Source organism: Pseudoliparis swirei, chromosome 3, assembly GCF_029220125.1.
Source record: "Pseudoliparis swirei isolate HS2019 ecotype Mariana Trench chromosome 3, NWPU_hadal_v1, whole genome shotgun sequence".
Lineage (NCBI taxonomy): Eukaryota > Metazoa > Chordata > Actinopteri > Perciformes > Liparidae > Pseudoliparis > Pseudoliparis swirei.
Genome location: NC_079390.1, coordinates 2,419,879 through 2,440,083, shown reverse-complemented (window position 1 = coordinate 2,440,083; position 20,205 = coordinate 2,419,879). Strand labels below are relative to the sequence as shown.

General features: G+C 37.3%; 1 protein-coding gene across 1 annotated transcript; it reads right to left on the bottom strand.

Annotated features, from left to right (window-relative positions):
- Positions 1–1,175: 1,175 nt before the first annotated feature.
- Positions 1,176–8,117, bottom strand: casr (calcium-sensing receptor). Its single transcript, XM_056411648.1, has 6 exons — positions 7,933–8,117; positions 7,049–7,355; positions 4,786–5,625; positions 3,951–4,181; positions 2,694–2,817; positions 1,176–2,511 (listed from the first exon to the last, which is right to left on the bottom strand). The coding sequence occupies exons 1-6, from the start codon at positions 8,115–8,117 to the stop codon at positions 1,376–1,378; spliced, it is 2,823 nt and encodes a 940-aa protein (XP_056267623.1). The 3' UTR covers positions 1,176–1,375.
- Positions 8,118–20,205: the final 12,088 nt, after the last annotated feature.

Here is a 20,205-nt window from a genome sequence, read left to right as displayed (position 1 = left end):
AAAATTAGAATATTGTGATGAAGTTCTTTATTTTCTGTAATGCAATTAAAAACAAAATGTCATGCATTCTGGATTCATTACAAATCAACTGAAATATTGCAAGCCTTTTATTCTGATTTATTGCTGATTATGGCTTACAGCTTAAGAAAACTCAAATATCCTATCTCTAAATATTAGAATATCATGAAAAAGTATACTAGTAGGGTATTAAACAAATCACTTGAATTGTCTAATTAACTCGAAACACCTGCAAGGGTTTCCTGAGCCTTGACAAACACTCAGCTGTTATAAATCTTTTTTTTTACTTGGTCTGAGGAAATATTAAAATGTTATGAGATAGGATTTTAGAGTTTTCTTAAGCTGTAAGCCATAATCAGCAATATAAAAAAAAATAAAAGGCTTGCAATATTTCAGTTGATTTGTAATGAATCCAGAATGCATGACATTTTTGTTTTTTTAATTGCATTACAGAAAATAAAGAACTTTATCACAATATTCTAATTTTCTGAGACAGTCCTGTATATACACTACCGTTCAAAAGTTTGGGGTCATCCAGACAATTCCGTGTCTTCCATGAAAACTCACTTTTATTTATCAAATGAATTGAAAATTGAATAGAAAATACTAAAGACAGTGACAAGGTTAGAAATAATGATTAATATTTGAAGTATTAATTTTGTTCTTCAAACTTCAAGCTCAAAGGAAGGCCAGTTGTATAGCTTATATCACCAGCATAACTGTTTTCAGCTGTGCTAACATAATTGCACAAGGGTTTTCTAATCAGATATTAGTTTTCTAAGGCGATTAGCAAACACAATGTACCGTTAGAACACTGGAGTGATAGTTGATGGAAATGGGCCTCTATACACCTCTGGAGATATTTCATTAGAAACCAGACGTTTCCACCTAGAATAGTCATTTACCACATTAACAATGTATAGTGTGTATTTTTGATTAATGTTATCTTTATTGAAAAAACTGTGCTTTTCTTTGAAAAATAAAGACATTTCTAAGTGACCCTAAACTTTTGAACGGTAGTGTATATATATACTGTATATATATATATATATATTGATCGGTAGGTAGGTAAATAGATAGATGGATTAAAAGTTCCCACCAGATCTGATTTAAAGTCACCAAAGAAAAAGAACTTCAAGATTTTATATCATGTTTTTTTAATTGTACAAAATGGTTGCTATTAGCTTCGTGTACATCAGGGTTATGGTGAACATAATAAGAGTCACAGGATTCAGGTATAGTCCAGTATATCATTTGGACTGGTCATCTTTTAAGGGAATGGGAAGATGAAAAGGTCTACATGTAAAATGCTTTTCCAAATAAAGTCCCACCCCATTAGCGGGTCATGTGACGCTGATCACATCAGAGAGCTCCTCCTCGACTCCTCGAAGCTCAAGGACAGAGTCACTGTTCCGCTGCCGAAGCTCACCCTGGGCTTGTGCTTTCCCGACGTGGCGTCACACTCGTTGCCGTTGGCTTTGAGGCTGATGGATGAAGACGGAGTCGAGACGGAGGACCCCCCGATGCTGCCCGACTTCTTTCTCGCGGCCGTGTTGTGTTTCAGCGTCGCCTTCGCGGCCACTTTGAAGGCGTGGGCCGCGGTGCTGCATCGGACCTCCTCGATGGTGTTCCTGGAGGGCTTGAAGAGGATGATGTAGACCTTGTTGAAGAAGATACAGGCCAGCATCCCGAAGCTGGACGCTAGTATCGCGATGACCTCCACGGCAGAGACAAACTTGCCGTACGTGCTAAAGTACGCGGGAATAAAAGAGATCCAAACGATAAAGAATATGAGCATGCTGAACGTGATGAACTTGGCCTCTGTGAAGTTTTCCGGAAGGTTCCTGGACTTGAACGCAAAGAAGAAACATATCGCGGCCAGGAGGCACGTGTAGCCAATCAGAAACCCGAGAGCCATCACGGATCCCTCATTGCAGGTGATGAAGATGATCTCGTCGATGTCGTGATTCTTGCGGCTGGAAGGAGGGGCGTTGTACAGCCACACCACGCAGATCATGACCTGAACAAATGTGCACAGAAATACCAGCAGGAACTGCAGGTTCAATCCCCACCATTTACGATGGAGGCTCGTCGGGATCTTGGCTTCGAAGACCAGAAGCACCCTGTTGGTTTTCACGAGGATGCAAGATATGCAGAGGACGAAGCTGATCCCGAAGGCCGGTTGCCGTACGCGGCACGTCCAGTCCTCCGGCTCGCCGATGAAGATGAGGGAGCTGGAGAAGCAACAGATTAGTGAGAACAGGAGGACGTAGGACAGTTCTCGGTTCGTGGCCTTCACTATCGGGGTGTTGCGGAATCGGACGAAGACTCCCATGACGAAGGCGGTCAAGAGCACACCCAACACCGCACATATGGCCAAAGCGATCCCGAAAGGTTCCGTCCAGGAGAGAAACTCGATTTCCTTCAGGAAGCAGAACGTGTGATTCCCATTGGACCAGGAGTTATACGGACACTTGGTGCAAACACTGGCATCTGTAGAGACACAAAGAAACATCTGTGTTACGCGACGTTCACACCAAAAGTTACGCGATTTGTCGGAACATCTAACTCCCTCGTGTTTGGAAATAATCACGTTGCTTTCGGAGTGAACACAGCATCATAAGTGCAACTACATGAATGGATCTGTGATTGTGAATGTCTTATCGTCTCGATACCTTTATGATTACTGTACTCTCCGTCGGAGCACTCGGTGCATTCAAAGCAACAGGTGGGCATACTGTCAATGATCCCCTTCCTGGTACCCGGCTCACAGTCCTCACTGCAGTTAGAGAATGGCACCTGCAGGATGTAAACAGACAGACAAGTTGCATGGAAAAAAGAGAGCAGAAAACACAGTTATAATGGATGTAAATGGTGTTAAAATGCAAGGTTTTTATTTTTTTAAATAATAGTGAGGTGGAAAAGCGTGAACTATTTCACAAGCATTTTATGCACACACGAAAAAAAGTATAATGTTTTATATCTTTTTTAGAAAGTCAACTCGAGAAAGAAAAGAAAGAAATCAGGATCAAGATGGTTAGTTATATTCAAAACATAGTTTTGGGGCTGAATTGTGAATTCAACTTTCCTCTATTTTGGACATTCCATCTCCAGAAACTAAATAATCTGTAAATAAATGTTGGTCGTAATTAAATAATCATCCAGGATTGTTTGGAGTTAATTGATAATGCAATTTTCTTTAAATGTACAGCGATGGACTTTGTAATTGGCCTCTGTTGCAGTGAAGCAACGTTTCTTCATATATTCTTCATGATACATATTTTAAAAAGATTGATGTCCTTAATGACCTGGAGATTTTTGACACTTTTTTTACCCTGCCTCTTAAGTGATGAATGATTGAATGCATTATTATTATTCGTATTATATTATTAGTGTTGTGGTTTTGTTGTTGTTATTATATGGTCAGAATAAAAATAGGAGGAAGGAGAATCCAAAGGATTTCAAGAGGATTAACAAATAAACCAGGTCCCCAGTTCCCAATAGCTGCACTAATAATTATTTATAAAGAATAGATTAAATGACCATGTGTAAAGTGTTAGTGTGACAAACTCATAAAGTTTTTTTACGGGTTTCATTTAATTATTTTGGTTTTATCGGTATCAATCGACAGTCAATGTTAGCGACGACAAATTTTGAGAAAGTATTTGCCAACATGTTTGCAGTAACAACTTCATAAGGTGTCAACGTTGTATTTATGGTGAGTTCTGCTGCCCACTAGTGGACAAAATAATCCAGTTGCTGCAGCTTTAAGTGACTCAATGCAAATGTGGAAACTTGTCAATGTTTTCCTTGTTTGCTGTGATTACCTGCTTCTAATTATTAGTAGATCATTTCAGAAAAAAGGAAAACAAACCAAATAACAGGGGAAATAAACATACATTATTGTGCACATCCTCTAAACTGACACTGACCTCAGAACTGTATCCATTCCACAAAATCTTTGTCTTGTCAATGAACAGTTTGGCTCCTCTCTTGATGTGCATACTGTAATATCCCACGTCCTCGAACACCACGGAGCCGTCCTCGGCGGACCTGTGCCAGTTTATGATGGTGTAGTTTGCTGCCATGTCTGCGTTCTCATCGTAGTGCATCTTTTCCCCCATGCTGTTGGTGTAGTTCAAATGTCTGAGCTGCTTCAGGGCCTGCGAGGCAGAAACAGACACGTTCAGATGCTGCAAACATGGCTTAAAAAGTTCATCAATATTTTGTAAGTTAATTGTTTTAGTTTGGGTTTTATGTACACTACCACTCAGAGGTTTGGGGTCAATTAGAAATGTCCTTATTTTTCAAATAAAAGCACTGTTTTTTTCAATGGAGATGACATTAAATTAATCATAAATACTCTCTCTACAGAGTTAATGTGTAAATGACTATTCTCTGGTGTTTAATGAAGTCTCTACAGAGGTGTATAGAGGCCCATCTCCAGTGTTCTAATGGTACATTGTGTTATCGCCTTAGAAGACTAACAGAGGGGTAGAACACCTGTGAAACCCATTTTTATGTGAGCGCAGCTGAAAACAGTTATGCTGGTGAGAGAAGCTATAAAACTGGCCTTCCTTTGAGCCACAAGAAGAACAACATTCATATTTACAATAAAAATCAATATTTCTAACCATGTCAATGTCTTGACTATATTTTCGATTCATTTTGAAATTCATTTGATAAATAAAAGTGTGAGTTTTCATGGAAAACACAACATTGTCTGGGTGACCCCTAACTTTCTAACGGTGGTGTATAACATTATACCTGCCACGCTTCCATTGTCTTTATATCGGCACAGGAATTGTTGGCAAACAGTCCGTATCCGGCTGTGCAGGTGAGTATGTCCTGCAGGGCCTGTGCAATGGAATACACTGCGACATACACGTTATAGGAGATACGGAAGTGTGTGTAGTCCAGGTACGGCGTCTCAACACTCGTGATGTCTTCCTCACCGGTACACAAAGGCCTGAAACTCGCGCTGCCGTTCTCACTTTCCTGCTCTCTCTGGCTGTCTTCCAGATAACAGTTGAAGGTTTCTTCCCAAAACTCCCTGACAAACTCGTTATGACTGTCTCTCTTCGGTTGCACTTGCTGTAGGAACTCTCTTAAACCGGGAATGTGCCCCGCCTTGAGAGCAAAGCCGATCGTACCGGCCACGACATTGAGATACTCTGGTTTGGCTACGAGAGAGGAGCTGGCCCACGCTTCGCTGGCTAGCCAGGTGCGATCCGTGATGTTCCTCCTCACCATCTCTTTGATTAAAGGCTCGATATCCGGGCCGCTGGCAAACACTACGATGACTTTAGCCGTGGAGTTCTCGATCCTGTCGGCCAGCGCTTGGATTTCGTGCTCCTCGAAATACTGAGAGATGAGTTCGTTGAGGTGGATGCAGATGTCTCGCTCCTCCATCTCCTTCTCGAACTTCTCGATCCCCGGGCGGCCGTAGTCGTCGTCGGAGGCCACGGCGATGACCCAGTTCCACTCGAAGTGCTCGATGACGTCCGCCATGGCCGTGGCCTGGTACTCGTCGGTGGGAATGGTTCTCATGAAGGACTTGTACTGGTTCTTGTTGCTCAGGAGGCGACTGGAGGAGCCGTAGCTGATCTGAAACGGGGAAAGGTTTCAGGTAATCAAGGTGTATTAGATTAGATTATAAAACTTCATTAATCCGAAGTGGGGAAGCTCATTTTCCACCAAAAATTCAGACAGAAAACAATAGACAGACAAAAAACACAGTACAAGGAACAAAGAAAACCAGAAGATGCCTCATAAAACATGAACCGCATCATTATCATGGTTGAATATGAAGGTTTTTCGTCAATTTGTTGATTCAACACATCAGGAGGCACGACATGTCCGGTTAAATGTATTAAAGAACTACTGTGTTTGCATAATTTTCAGGACAATTGCCCTGTGACATTTCCATTGATGTGGCACCGATATAGAGCCTACGATTATTATCATTATCTTTATTTAAAAGGGACCATGTACAAAAACATAAAAAACAAATTTTTTAAAATAAAAATAACAAACAGTAAAGGAAGAGACACACTACAACTAAAGTAAGTAATAAAAAGCATTACAAGTAATACATACTATTAAAAGTAAGCAATAAAAACCATTAAAAGTAAGTAATACATACTATTAAAAGTAAGCAATAAAAACCATTAAAAGTAAGTACATACTATTAAAAGTAAATTATAAAAACATTAAAAGTAAGTAATACATACTATTAAAAGTAAGTAATGAAAACCATTAAAAGTAAGTAATACATACTATTAAAAGTAAGCAATAAAAACCATTAAAAGTAAGTACATACTATTAAAAGTAAATAATAAAAACATTAAAAGTAAGTAATACATACTATTAAAAGTAAGCAATAAAAACCATTAAAAGTAAGTACATACTATTAAAAGTAAATTATAAAAACATTAAAAGTAAGTAATACATACTATTAAAAGTAAGTAATGAAAACCATTAAAAGTAAGTAATACATACTATTAAAAGTAAGCAATAAAAACCATTAAAAGTAAGTAATACATACTATTAAAAGTAAATAATAAAACCATTAAATGTAAGTTATACATACTATTAAAAGTAAGTAATAAAAACCATTAAAAGTAAGTACATACTATTAAAAGTAAATAATAAAAACATTAAAAGTAAGTAATTCATACTATTAAAAGTAAGTAATAAAAACCATTAAAAGTAAGTAATACATACTATTAAAAGTAAGTAATGAAAACCATTAAAATTAAGTAATACATACTATTAAAAGTAAGCAATAAAAACCATTAAAAGTAAGTACATACTATTAAAAGTAAATAATAAAAACATTAAAAGTAAGTAATACATACTATTAAAAGTAAGTAATAAAAACCAATAAAAATAAGTAATACAAACTATTTAAAATAAGTAATAAAAACCATTAAAGGTAAGTAATACATACTATTAAAAGTAAGCAATAATAACCATTACAAATAAGTAATACATATATTAAAAGTAAGTAATACGATGAGTTACTCACCTGAGGAATATAAAATAGACCCAGTAGGTTTGCGACCGCTGTGGAGACTGCAGATCCGGCCGCTCCGACCACCGCGATGGTGGCCGGGATGTGATCCGTGCAGTTGCAAAATTCATCTAAATTCAAGGAGTCGATCTTATTCTGAGCCACGAAACTAAGCGTGGCTTCCAGGGCTTTGGACACCGTGTTGCACGTGTCGAAGATCCGGTAGCCGAGCGTGATGTTGGGCAGAAGGGTGCTGCTGTTGTTAATCTCATCGATCGCAAAGATCATGGCCTGGAGCCAACGGAAACCACGGAAATTGAACCTTGTAAAAGCAAAAAGAAGGAATGGATTTAGAGAAAGTTATGCAAATACACTACCGTTCAAAAAGTTTGGGGTCAATTAGAAATGTCCTTATTGTTCAAAGTAAAGCACTGGTTTTTTTCAATGAAGATAACATTAAATGAATCATAAATAACTCTCCACATAGTTAATGTGTAAATGACTATTCTCTGGTGTTTAATGAAGTCTCGACAGAGGTGTATAGAGGCCCATCTCCAGTGTTCCAATGGTACATTGTGTTATCGCCTTAGAAGACTAACAGAGGGGTAGAAAACCCGTTAAGAGGAGCGCAGCTGAAAACAGTTATGCTTGTGAGAGAAGCTATGAAACTGGCCTTCCTTTGAGCGACAATTTAGAAGAACAACATTAATATTTCAATTAAAAATAATTATTTCTAACCTCGTCAATGTCTTGACTATATTTTATATTCATTTTGCAATTTATTTGATAAATAAAAATGTGAGTTTTTATGGAAAACACCAAATTATCTGTGTGACCCCAAACTTTTTAACGGTAGTGTAGACATTCAGTCAAATGATGCAAACGTCTGAAGATGTCACCTGACACACTGCATGGACTCGGGCCGAGCCGCGGGGTCCTGGTCTTTGGACGCGACTCCAAAGTGTATCGGGAACAGACCCCCGAGCAAGATGTCCCCCGTCATCTGAGCTCTCTGATGGGGCCCGTAGGTGGAAATCACACCACTGGACCCCAACACTATCAGGTAATACAGAACCAGCCTCATCTTTCTTGTTGTTCTAATGCGTATAGGATTGAAGGTTTTTCTCAGGATTATCTTCTCCCATCAATCTGCCTGTTGCGCTGTTTTGTGTTATTCATGTTTGCACTGATAGGATTGTCTGTAGAGAAAATAGAAACACATGTATTATGCTTTTGTCGTCAAATGGGCAACAATCTAATATTTAATATATTTTAAAACAAATAAAAACGCATGTTTTGGGACTACAGATAAAAAAATAGAATCTTGGCATAACTCTGGCACATTTACAGAAATGTTTTTCTGTAAATGTCCCCCAATTGGGGTTGCACAAAAATCAAGATGGCCGAACTGGCGGCTTCAAAAAGTCGGCCTATTAACCGACGTCCACTTCCTGTAAAATGTTCTGGCACCTGCAGACCTCCACGACGACTCCCTTTTAGTTAACGCTCATCAGGTGCATGCTGGGAACTCCCGCGGTCTTCAGTGCATCTCACGGTTCACGGGTATTTATCGGAGTGGAGTTTGTGATCCTATTGAGGTTCAGTGGTAATTGTGGGACTTTTGGGGCTTAAAGGGTTCATGTTCACTGTCCCTTATCAAATAAACCAACAAGGAAAAACATGTCTAAAAAAGGGAAACTATATTTCAGCTTGAGATGCTTTTAATTTCCTTGATTATTAAATCAGTAGCAGTGTGGACGCCACCCAATGAACTCCAAGCACTGAGATCGTATGTTCCCATATAAACAGGCCGAGAGAGAGAGAGAGAGAGAGAGAGAGAGGGCAACACGGTGTTATAAACCAACGTGACCCGAGGCTATTCTTCTGCAGCAGGGCGACGCAGTTACACGTGTTCCTTTTTTTTTTTTGTAGTTTGGAAAATGTTTTTTTCAGAGCTCGCTGCCCTGGTAATGTTTCTACGAAGATTTCATTCAAAAAACATTTCACACCTCGATAAACGCTGCAGTGACGGCGCTTGAAATATAATCCATCCGAACTGAAATAGATTGTGGACATACATGAGTGAAGTCACATTCTAATGACCCTCCTTCTTTTTTTTAAGTGCTGGGTCTCATGCTGTGGCCAGTGAAGCCAGTCAGCGCGCTGCATCCGGGCTAATACTGCTGGAAAAATGCTGGAGCAGAGCTGTGATAATGAAGTGACGAACGGCTGTTTGCCATATAAAAAAAAACATGATTGAGGGTCTATGCGCAGCTTTATATAAATATATTTCATTTTCTTCATGCCATTCTTTTGGATGGAAAGCGTATTTATCATAAAGTTATCAATAAAAAAATAATCTTTGTAGAGTATAATCAACAAATCATGATTTAGTATCGAATTCCCCCCGTTTATTGCTTTTAAATAAGAATGATGTAAAGGCCAAAATTACAATTCACACATTTTGTAACTGTAAAGAATCTAAGAAATAGATAGAAAGACGTAAATGTTTTCAAAGCTAAATCAGCATAGTAATATTCCCAGCTGATTAATTCTTCAGCAAACCTTAATCAAAAAGTAAGACGACTACGGCTGAATTCTAACTCTCCAACAGTCATTCAGTGCTTTTTACTCCAAAATAAAAACAATAAAAACAATCAAACGTGTCAAATAATACAGAATAAACTCACCACCTGAACTCCTGGTGCGTGATTTAGATGGAAAAAGTTAATCTGCAGGCGTATAGGTGAAATGTCACGGTCTTTTTCCTTAAATATCCAAGGTGTTGAATGAATTCACTGAACAATAGTGTGAGCTTCTGAACCTCTTTCCTCAGATCAATGATTAACGGGGAGAGGGATAGTCCATTTCCTTCAGCTAATGAAGTCCGCTCAGTTCACTCCGCCTGAACTAAAGGCATCGCAATCTAAAGTGGGAGAGGTTTTTTAGAAATGATCTACCATCGTCACAGAACCACAGGAAGACCACCGAACACGCTGCCTTATGATATGAGAAATAAGAGAATCACGGTGGAAGTTATCATCGTCTACGGCCTACACAGACGTGTTTTTCAAGTTGCGTACACACGGAAAAATAATGGTTCTGAAATGGTTACTTACAAGGCTTTGTGGTTCTACGAAGAACCATCACCTACTGAAGAACCATGTTTGGGTTTGAGGCATCATTATAGGTTATTTGAAAACCCTGGATGGAAAGGTTCTTTGAGACACCTTTATAGGTTCTTTGAAGAAGTCTTTAAGGAAATGGTTCTTTGAAGAACCCTGGTTTGAAAGGTTATTTGTGGAACCAGAAATGGTGCCTTAAATAACCATTTTCTGAAGGTTCTTTGAGATATGTTATAGGTTCTTTAAAAAACTCTTGAATGAAAAAGTTCTTTAAAGAACCCTGGTTTGAAAGGTTATTTGTGGAACCAGAAATGGTGCCTTAAATAACCATTTTTTTAAGGTTCTGTGAGACACCTTTATAGGTTCTTTGAAGAACTATTTAAGGAAATGGTTCTTTGAAGAACTCTTTAAGGAAATGGATCTTTGAAGAACCCTGGGTTGAAAGGTTCTTTCTAGAATCAGAAATGGTGCCTTAAAGAACCATTTTTTGAAGATTCTTTGAGACACCATATCGGTTCTTTGAAGAACTATTTAAGGACCTAGTTCTTAATAGAAGCCTGGTATGCAAGGTTCTTTGTGGAACCAGAAATGGTTCTTCTATCTATGGCATCACTCTGGAGATTCGGTTCCAGATGGCCCCTTTATGGTTCTGTGTGTAGGGCTCTAGCTGGATGTTTGTGTTTTTATCACTCAAATCTAAGTCTGAAGTGGTTTTTTTTCAATGAATAATAAATAACACATTTCTCAGTTTTCTTGAAAGCTACACTCACATCTGGGGTTGACGGTCAGTGCTAAAAAAAAAATTTAGAGGCAGGTTTCAAAATTTTGCCGGATGTGCTGCTGCTGATGCCTTCATGGACCCCTGGAAGCAGTGGATCGCACCATTATCCTCCTCAAACAATTAGCCGCCTCCTTCCGCTCTGATGAACTGGTCTTCAATTAGTTGCCGGGCAGATGTCTCCTGTAACAACAATTTGACTTTACAACATGTTGACTTATCTTTCGGCACGACCCAAAAGCCGCGTGTCCTCGAAACATCGGGTACGTGGGATTAAATAAAAGTCTGCACTCAAAGTTTCGAGTCATCCACTTTCTCCACCGGTGATGGAGTTTAACTGTATAAAGAGAAACACAAACATGTAAGAGGTGTTTGAACAACAGCAGGAGATTGAGAAATGTTTAAATGTTTCCGGAACACACATTAGAGGAGCTGGAAACACTTTGGTCATGTGGATGATCAAACACAGAGATGAAGATAGAAGGGTTAAAAACAACTGAGCGGGATTCACAGATTTATTTTATTTTGACATATCACCATTCTTTCTAAAGTTATTTAAATTCAAATGAATTAATCACTTTCTAAAGATGATGATTTAAGAGTTGCAACAACAGGAGGACTGAGGACTCACAGACTGACCAGGTTTCAGGATGTAGAATCAGTGCAAATTATAACAAAAATAACTAGAATGGGCACTCGGTAGAGCGCATACCTTCGCATATCACAAGATTGGGCATTGAATTATGAACATTTTGGCATTAGTTGCATGCCAATTGGACACAAATGTATCGTGCTATGGTAAAAAAAAGATGTTGACCTTTCCATGACCTTGACCTTTGACCCGATTGATCCCAAAATCTAATCAAATGGTCCCCGGATAATAAACAATCATCCCACCAAATTCCATGTGATTCAAGAAGATTTGACCTGTTCATGACCTTTGACCCGATCGATCCCAAAATCTAATCAACTGGTCCCCGGATAATAAACAATCATCCCACCAAATTGCATGCGATTCGGTTCAATACTTTTTGAGTTTTGCGAATAACACGCATACAAATAAATAAATAAATAAATACACGGCGATCAAAACATAACCTTCCGGCATTTTCAATGCGAAGGTAATGAACAGCTGTTAATCAGCTTTGTTTAACTTTGTGATTATTTTTAGGATTATTGTTGTTTTTTTGCCGAGAATAAAATAAAATAAAATAATTTATCTGAAAACGTAAAAATTATTGTAACTTTGAGTTGAAATTCATTAAAATGAGTAATAATTGAATATTTTAAGGGTTACCTTTTCATAGATTGTGTCATGTTTTAAATAGTTTCATTCTTTAAAATGACTCAGTCCTCAACAGTGACGAACCACCTGTATATACAGGTTACCAGATGGTATCAGAGCACACAGTGGAACCAGGTGGAATCCATGTGGGGCATTCAGGGGTCAAAGGTTAAACCTGTATTTTGTAAACCTGATACTCAAAACGTCTCGTCTTCTTCTTCTTCTTTTCTCTTCTTCTCATTTTTCTTCTTCCTCTTCTTTTCTCTTATTCTTCTTCTCTTTTCTTCTCATTCTTCTACTTCTTTTTGTCTCTTCTTCTCCTTCTCTTCTTCTCCTCCTTCTCTTCTTTTTCTCCGTAGTCTTTCTTCTTCTTTTTCTTCTTCTCTCTCTTCTCTCTCTCTTCTTCTTCTCCTTTTTCTTCTTCTCCTCCTCCTCCTCCTTCTTCTTCCTTTTGGTTCCATTCTGTCTCTTTTTTGTTGTTCATCCTATGTCTTACACTTCTTGCTCTATATATGTAAAACTAAAATGAACATCATCTAAAAATCTGCACATGCGATGTCAAACGTCTGAATAGACATCTGTAAATGTCCAATTGATGCCTTCTTTCAACAACAAAAAAAGTTTTTAAAAGTTACTGCAACATATATTAATCTGTGTTATTTCCTTCAGGCGAGGAGGTTGAAACCCCCCAGAAGTCGATCCCGCTCGGCATCGTGGCGTCCCTCCTCATCTGCTTCCTGGCGTACTTCGGCGTACTTCGGCGTGTTGGCGGCGCTCGCCCTCATGATGCCGTACTACCTGCTCAGCGCTCGCAGCCCGCTGCCCGTGGCCTTCACGTTCATCGGCTGGGGCCCCGCCAAGTACGTCGTGTCCGTGGGATCCCTCTGTGCGCTGTCGACAAGGTACACGCAACGCAAGTCAATCGTGACTTTGGATTCACCCCTCGTTTAAATTCAAATGAGTTTAATTCTCCTACGAGTGACCTTTGCCCCCGCAGCCTGCTGGGGTCGATGTTCCCGATGCCCCGCGTCCTGTTCGCCATGGCCAGGGACGGACTTCTCTTCCGACCGCTCAGTAAAATGAGCGGAAGACAAAGTCCTGTGACAGCGACCCTGGCTTCAGGGGCCGGAGCAGGTAAAACCATCAACACTAATTATGATAGTTTTAAAGCTTTTCCTTTTCTTTTAAAAAATACCCTCCTGAGTTCAACGGTTCATGTAAACTACACTTATTCTAAACATCTAAATGTTTAGATTTTATTCGAGAGGAAACATGTGGGTTTTTTCCTTTTAAAGTTGTAAACTCTAAAGCACAGGTGTCAAACACAAGGCCCGCGGGCCCGAATCCGGCCCGCCGCATCGTTGTATGTGTCCCCTGACGGCTTTAAAGACACGCGATCACCTTCTCTTAAAGAAATTGAAGAAAAATATCCGTGCTTTTATTTTGAAGGTTGAGGATTACATGGATTTATGTTGTAATATTAGAGACATTTTCTTATGTACAATATATCTACACTCAAATAAACAATAATCGAATGCAAAGAGAGTTTCCGGCCCTTTAAGAGGGCGGCCATGATACCCTTTGAAATGGTGTCAATTCAACCTCAAGATAAAGTTAGAGTTGATTACCTGAAATTAGTACAAGATAAGTTATTTAAGTTCATGTGAATTACTCTAGTCATTAATATTCTTTTAAAAATACCCTCTGTTTGACCTCTGGAGTTCAACAGTTTATGTAAACTACACTTATTCTAAACATCTAAATGTCTTTTTTTATTCAAGAGGAAACATGTGGTGAGAGGATCATTTTTTTATCTTTTAAAGCTGTAAACAGAGCTGATTAAATATAAAGAATTAACCCTTTGAACTGTGTCAATTCAACCTCAAGATAAAGTTAGAGTTGATTACCTGAAATTAGTACAAAATAAGTTATATAAATTCATGTGAATTACTCTAGTCATAAATATTCTTTTAAAAATAAGCTCCTGTTTGACCTCAGGAGTTTATGTAAACTAAACTTAAGTTATTTTGATCTTTTCAGCGATCATGGCGTTGTTGTTTGACCTGAAGGCGCTCGTGGACATGATGTCGATCGGGACCCTGTTTGCCGACACACTCGTTGCCGTATGTATCCTCATATTAAGGTAAGAGTCATGATAATGCACATTATTTATGTATTATTACTCCTTTAATAGTTACCGTGTTCGTTTGTGATGTTTATGAGTGCTGATGGTTAATAAGCTGATAGTACACGTTGGTCCTTGCAGACACTTTGCAGCTTTAACCTTAAGAAAGCATTGTTTTTCTTCCATTTAATGATGAAAAAATAAAATTACAATTACATTAACCCTCCTGTTACCTTCCTTAACATTTACTAACATATTTAACCCTCGGGGTCAATTTGACCCCAGCAATTAAAACCTCCAGAAAATTATTAGAATTAATATTGTTTCCCAAGTTTAAGTGTGAGGTACTTTATGTTTGTTTGTTGATACCTAAATAGCCCTTTAAATATATAAAAAAGTTGATATTTCTTATATGTTTGACACAGTGAAAAACAGCCTGGGGTCAAATTGACCCCAAAGAACACCGACATTAAACATTGAATGGGGTAAAATTGACCCTAAAGGTAACAGGAGGGTTAATATTTATTGTAAACACGGATGCGTTTAATTAATATGAACCAGGAGAAACAAAGAAACAGGAATATAACCCACAGATCGTCCTCGTTTAAGTCGCAGCTAAATCGATATATAGAAATAAAAAGTATGTAATATGTGTGTATTTAATGTATATTTCCTCACTTTCACAGGTACCAACCGGACCTCAGCGAGGAGTCCAGCTTCAGCGAACCAGAACCCTTCTCAGTCGCCGGAGTCGTATTTCCTCCTTCACGAGTCACGGCACGGACGTCGAAGAACGTTTCTCTTCTCACGGTTTTTACGAGTTAAGAGATCTTCCGCACCGCCCTGTGAATATTATTCGACGCATAGAGACGATTTCCTTCCTGAACGATCGTTGTCGTCCTCAGTCTTTCTCGCCGTGGTCTTAAGCCTCGTCATATCCCAGGCGGTGGAGCTCCCTCTGGGTCTCCGTCATCGGGCTGATGCTGGTGCTCATCACGCTCATCATCTGGAGGCAACCGCAGAGCACGGCCAGGGCTGCGTTCATGGTACGCCTCGTCGGTCTTAACACATTCAGTCATAAAGAATGAGTGAAATCATAATGACTAAATGTGGGGAATGAGTCCCAACAGAAGAACAAGAAGAAACAACCTGTTGGAGCTATTTATTTGATAGTATTTAGTTATTTCATGTGGTATTGTTTAATCTTTGCTTATTTAGGTTCGATATTTTTGATATATTAGAATATCTTTTTCTTGTGATATTTTTGTGTTTATTTTAATTTATTGTTGTTGTTGTTTGGATATATTTGGGCTTTTGATTGTTTGCTAATTAAGATAAGATAAGATAAGATATTCCTTTATTAGTCCCACAGTGGGGACATTTCAGGATCACAGCAGCAGTACACACAGAGCATTAAGATAAAATAAAACACAAAACACAATAACAATACTAAATACTAAATACTAATACTAAAATACAAAAAATACAGAGGAACACAAAATAAAATAATATAAGAAAAGCTTGAAGTGCGTGGGAGCTGCTGTGAAAGGCAGCCACTCGTGCGGCGCCATTTGCTTATTTAGGTTAGATATTTAGATATATTAAAATATCTTTTTCTTGTGATATTTATTTGTTTATTTTAATTTATTGTTGTCATTGTTTGGAGATATTTTTTCTTTTAATTGTTTGCTAATCAAGATAATATAAGATATTCCTGTATTACTCCCACAAAGGAGAATTTGCAGGATCACAGCAGCCGGTGCACATTAGAGCGTTAATAAAAGATCAAAAATAAAACACAAAATACAATTTTTTTTTTCATATACAGAGGAATACAATATACAGGACTGTCTCAGAAAATTAGAATATTGTGATGAAGTTCTTTATTTTCTGCAATGCAATTAAAAAAACAAAAATGTCATGCATTCTGGATTCATTACAAATCAACTGAAATATTGCAGGCCTTTTATTCTTTTAATATTGCTGATTATGGCTTACAGCTTAAGAAAACTCAAATATCCTATCTCTAAATATTAGAATATCATGAAAAAGTATACTAGTAGGGTATTAAACAAATCACTTGAATTGTCTAATTAACTCGAAACACCTGCAAGGGTTTCCTGAGCCTTGACAAACACTCAGCTGTTATAAATCTTTTTTTTACTTGGTCTGAGGAAATATTAAAATTTTATGAGATAGGATTTTAGAGTTTTCTTAAGCTGTAAGCCATAATCAGCAATATTAAAAGAATAAAAGGCTTGCAATATTTCAGTTGATTTGTAATGAATCCAGAATGCATGACATTTTTGTTTTTTTAATTGCATTACAGAAAATAAAGAACTTTATCACAATATTCTAATTTTCTGAGACAGTCCTGTATATATATATATATATATATATATATATATATATAAATATTCAAGTTAGTGATTAAAGTGTACTGTCAGCAGTAATTGGGTAACACTTTGGGTACATGTGGTTATACAATTAGAATATATATGATTGAATATTATTTTCTTCTGTATTAAAAAAAAAAAAAAACAAAAAATCACATGGATTCTATACAAAAAATAATATTGCAGCCTTTTATTCTTCTGATATATTGATTATGGCTTACACAACAAAAACTCAAATATCCTATCTCTAAATAAATATTAGAATATCATGAAAAGTATACTAGTATTATAAAAAACAAACTTTGATTGTCTAATTAACTTAAAAACTGCAAGGGTTTCTGAGCCTGACTTGACAAACACTCAGCTGTTATATTTTTTTTTTTACTTGGTCTGAAAAAAAAAAATTTTTTTGAGATGAGATTTTTTTTTTTTTTTTCTGTAAGCCATAATCAGCAATATTAAAAGAATAAAAAAATATTGCATTAATTTTGATTTTAATAAATGAAGAAACATTTTTTTTTTTTTTTTAATTGCATTACAGAAAATAAAGAACTTTATCACAATATTCTAATTTTCTGAGACAGTCCTGTATGTAGGAGTAGGCAGGTGCAGGACCAGCATGCACCTGGGTAGGCCGATCCAGAGGCAGCGTTAGGAGTTCCTTTGTTCTTTTGTTTGTTTGCTTGTTTTGTTTAGTTAAATAAATTATCATAAAAACTGAATCCTGAATGGACAACACTTTCTTTGTCTGCGTGAACCACGAACTCATGGAGCGTCAGTGGCAGTTTGATTTATGTTTATTTAATTTATTTATTGGAGAAATGGCCTCTACACAACCCAACCAGTCTCATGTCGCAGATTTCTTGCAGCTGTGTACTTCTGACCTGGGAAGTTGAGTATTTTTTTCTATTTTTAAAATATTATTGTCATAATAATTCTGCTCTATATGTCCAGGTTCCTTTCGTGCCACTGCTTCCTGTCTTCAGCACCTTCGTCAACGTCTACCTCATGGTTCAACTCGGGTCGGACACGTGGATCCGCTACGCGGTGTGGATGGCAGTAGGCAAGTGACTCAACACCACCGCTATAAAAATAAATTTTTCATTGAAGCAAAATGTGCACATGGCATCGAAACGACAAACATGATCACAGGAGATTTCATTTTCTCTTCAAAACAGGTCTAATCATCTATTTCTGCTCCGGTGTTCGGCACAGCGTGCAGAAGCAAAGGCTCCAGAATGCACGCAACCACGTCAGCATTCACAGCATCGCCACGACGATGGAGCAGAACTTTGAGCCAGGAGGAGACTCTAACGGCTGAATAATGAGGCTGGTACAGCGAATCATCGAGAGAAGGGAAGATGCTTTCATTCGTTTATTTTAAAAATGGCCAGTGATATACCGAATGGTGTCGGTTCATGAATTAAGAAGGTTATATATGTTAAGAATATATGAACACAACCTCTCTACCTCTATTGTGTTCTAAAAAGTAAAATGTCATTCATCCTTATTATAATTATTTTTATTTTGTTTCGTCTTTGTTATTTTTTTTATTTTTATGTTTTCTTTCTTTACTTTTGTTGTTTCTATTTTTCTTTCCTGTTTTCTTCTTCACTATTGTAAACTGACTCACACACAAACAATGAAAATACTTGTTCTTTTATTCCTGTATGTCATATTGTGCATTCTCATCAATAAAGTATACATCAACATCATTAAAAAAATATTTGAATGTCTGGGAAAGTTTTTATTAGTTTTTTTTGGGGGGGTTATTTAGACTTTTATAGCAAATGCAAATTATAGTCACACATGCAATATTTTTTTTTTAAATATGGATATTGATACACTCCAGGTTAGAGCATTGTTTGAAGTTCAAGAGTAACTATTCATGTTCGAAACTCAACATGCAGCTCATACCTCAGAGGTATATGATGTTATTAAATATGTCTCTTGCAATGTGTAATTCATTATTTTGTGATTAATAAACCACGTTTGTTCAGAGAAACCCGAGTTTCACTTCCTTGCAGTTCTTATGTTATAGGGGTGAGTAATATGACTATATTACTCACAGTTACTTCACATGTATTCCTTTTGTTTCATGTGTGTCATATTATATTGCTCGTGGCATGGATTAATATTGCTGAGCTCATCAGCCTGTGTTCCCCATCCTGTGTTAACATTTTTATATCAATTCTATTGTGTAACAATGTAGATGAACAACTTGTGTGGTGGACATGTGAAATAAACATGGCATTTTTAATTTTTAGGTAAGTCTCCAATTCTCACTTTCTAAACAATACACACGTTCTCCTCCCTCCAAACGTGTCCTCTTTCTTTCTTTCTTATTCTTCTTTCCCGAAAGCAATACTTGTGATAAGGTTGTTGACCCTAAAGTGTTGATGACATGCCACATGTATTTATTTATTTATTAGGGTAAAACGAACTCACGAAGGGGATCTTTGTTTAATAAGTGACAGCTTCAGTGGGGCGTTTATACTTTGGTAAACTTCCACAAGCACTGATTGTTCACAATTTGGATGCATTTGATTTCAAGTTTAATTTTTTACTTTTTATTTAAAAGTTAAAAGAAACGCGACATCTGCTGGCCAAGATTTGTATGACATATTTGTATGGGGTGGATTGAATCAAAAACCACGATATAACTTATATTTATTTATTCCTGTATTTAGTTATATATTTATTTAAGCATTTATTTATTTATTCTTGAATTTAATTATACATTTCTAAATGTTTTTAAGCATTTAATTAATCCTGTATGTATTTATTTATTTATACATTTATTTAAGAATGTATTCATTTATTCTTGTATTTATTTATGCATTTATTGAAGCATTTATTTAAGCATTTATTTATTTATTCTTGTATTTATTTATACATTTAAGAAGTATATATCTATCTATCTATCTTTATTTAAGCATTTATTTAAGCATTCATTTATTCCTATATTTATTCCTGCATTTATTTATTTATACTTCAGACATTTTAAGGCCTCCAGATGTTAACGTCTCCCGTTTTCAACACAAACCATACAGCAGCTTCTCGAAACATTAACGAGCACGTGACGTGTTGTTGAAGCGAGCTGGGGGAACCATCGCGATACTTCCGCATTGTCGACGTCACGTTGGACGTGAGGCCGACATCAGCCAATCAGCGACTCGCTCTGCAGGAGAAGCGCATTGTTCAAAAAGAAATACCCAAAGCAGTCGAGTAAAAGTTTTTTTTTGAAAAGTTCCCACGAAGCTTGGTCGCTGCTGGTTGCAACGCAGCAGATACGAATTGGATGGTGAAAACTACAAAACAAACCAGTGAGGGGAACCAGGCAGATGATTCTGTCGTCAAGGCACATCTATCAGTTGGAGGTTGGAAAAAAGAAGTTTCCAAAATGAGGAAACATAAGGACATGAAGAAAATTGTGATGGGCGGAACAGCTGTGATGTGACTG

What these genes read in the sequence shown, in the direction of transcription:
- casr (XM_056411648.1), bottom strand. Translation starts at nt 8,117, where the DNA reads ATGAGGCTGGTTCTGTATTACCTGATAGTGTTGGGGTCCAGTGGTGTG. An exon ending in AGACAATGGAAGCGTGGCAG is followed by an intron (nt 4,182 to 4,785) that starts GTATAATGTTAT and finishes TCTGCCTCGCAG; the next exon opens with GCCCTGAAGCAGCTCAGACA. An exon ending in AGAGTACAGTAATCATAAAG is followed by an intron (nt 2,512 to 2,693) that starts GTATCGAGACGA and finishes GTGTCTCTACAG; the next exon opens with ATGCCAGTGTTTGCACCAAG.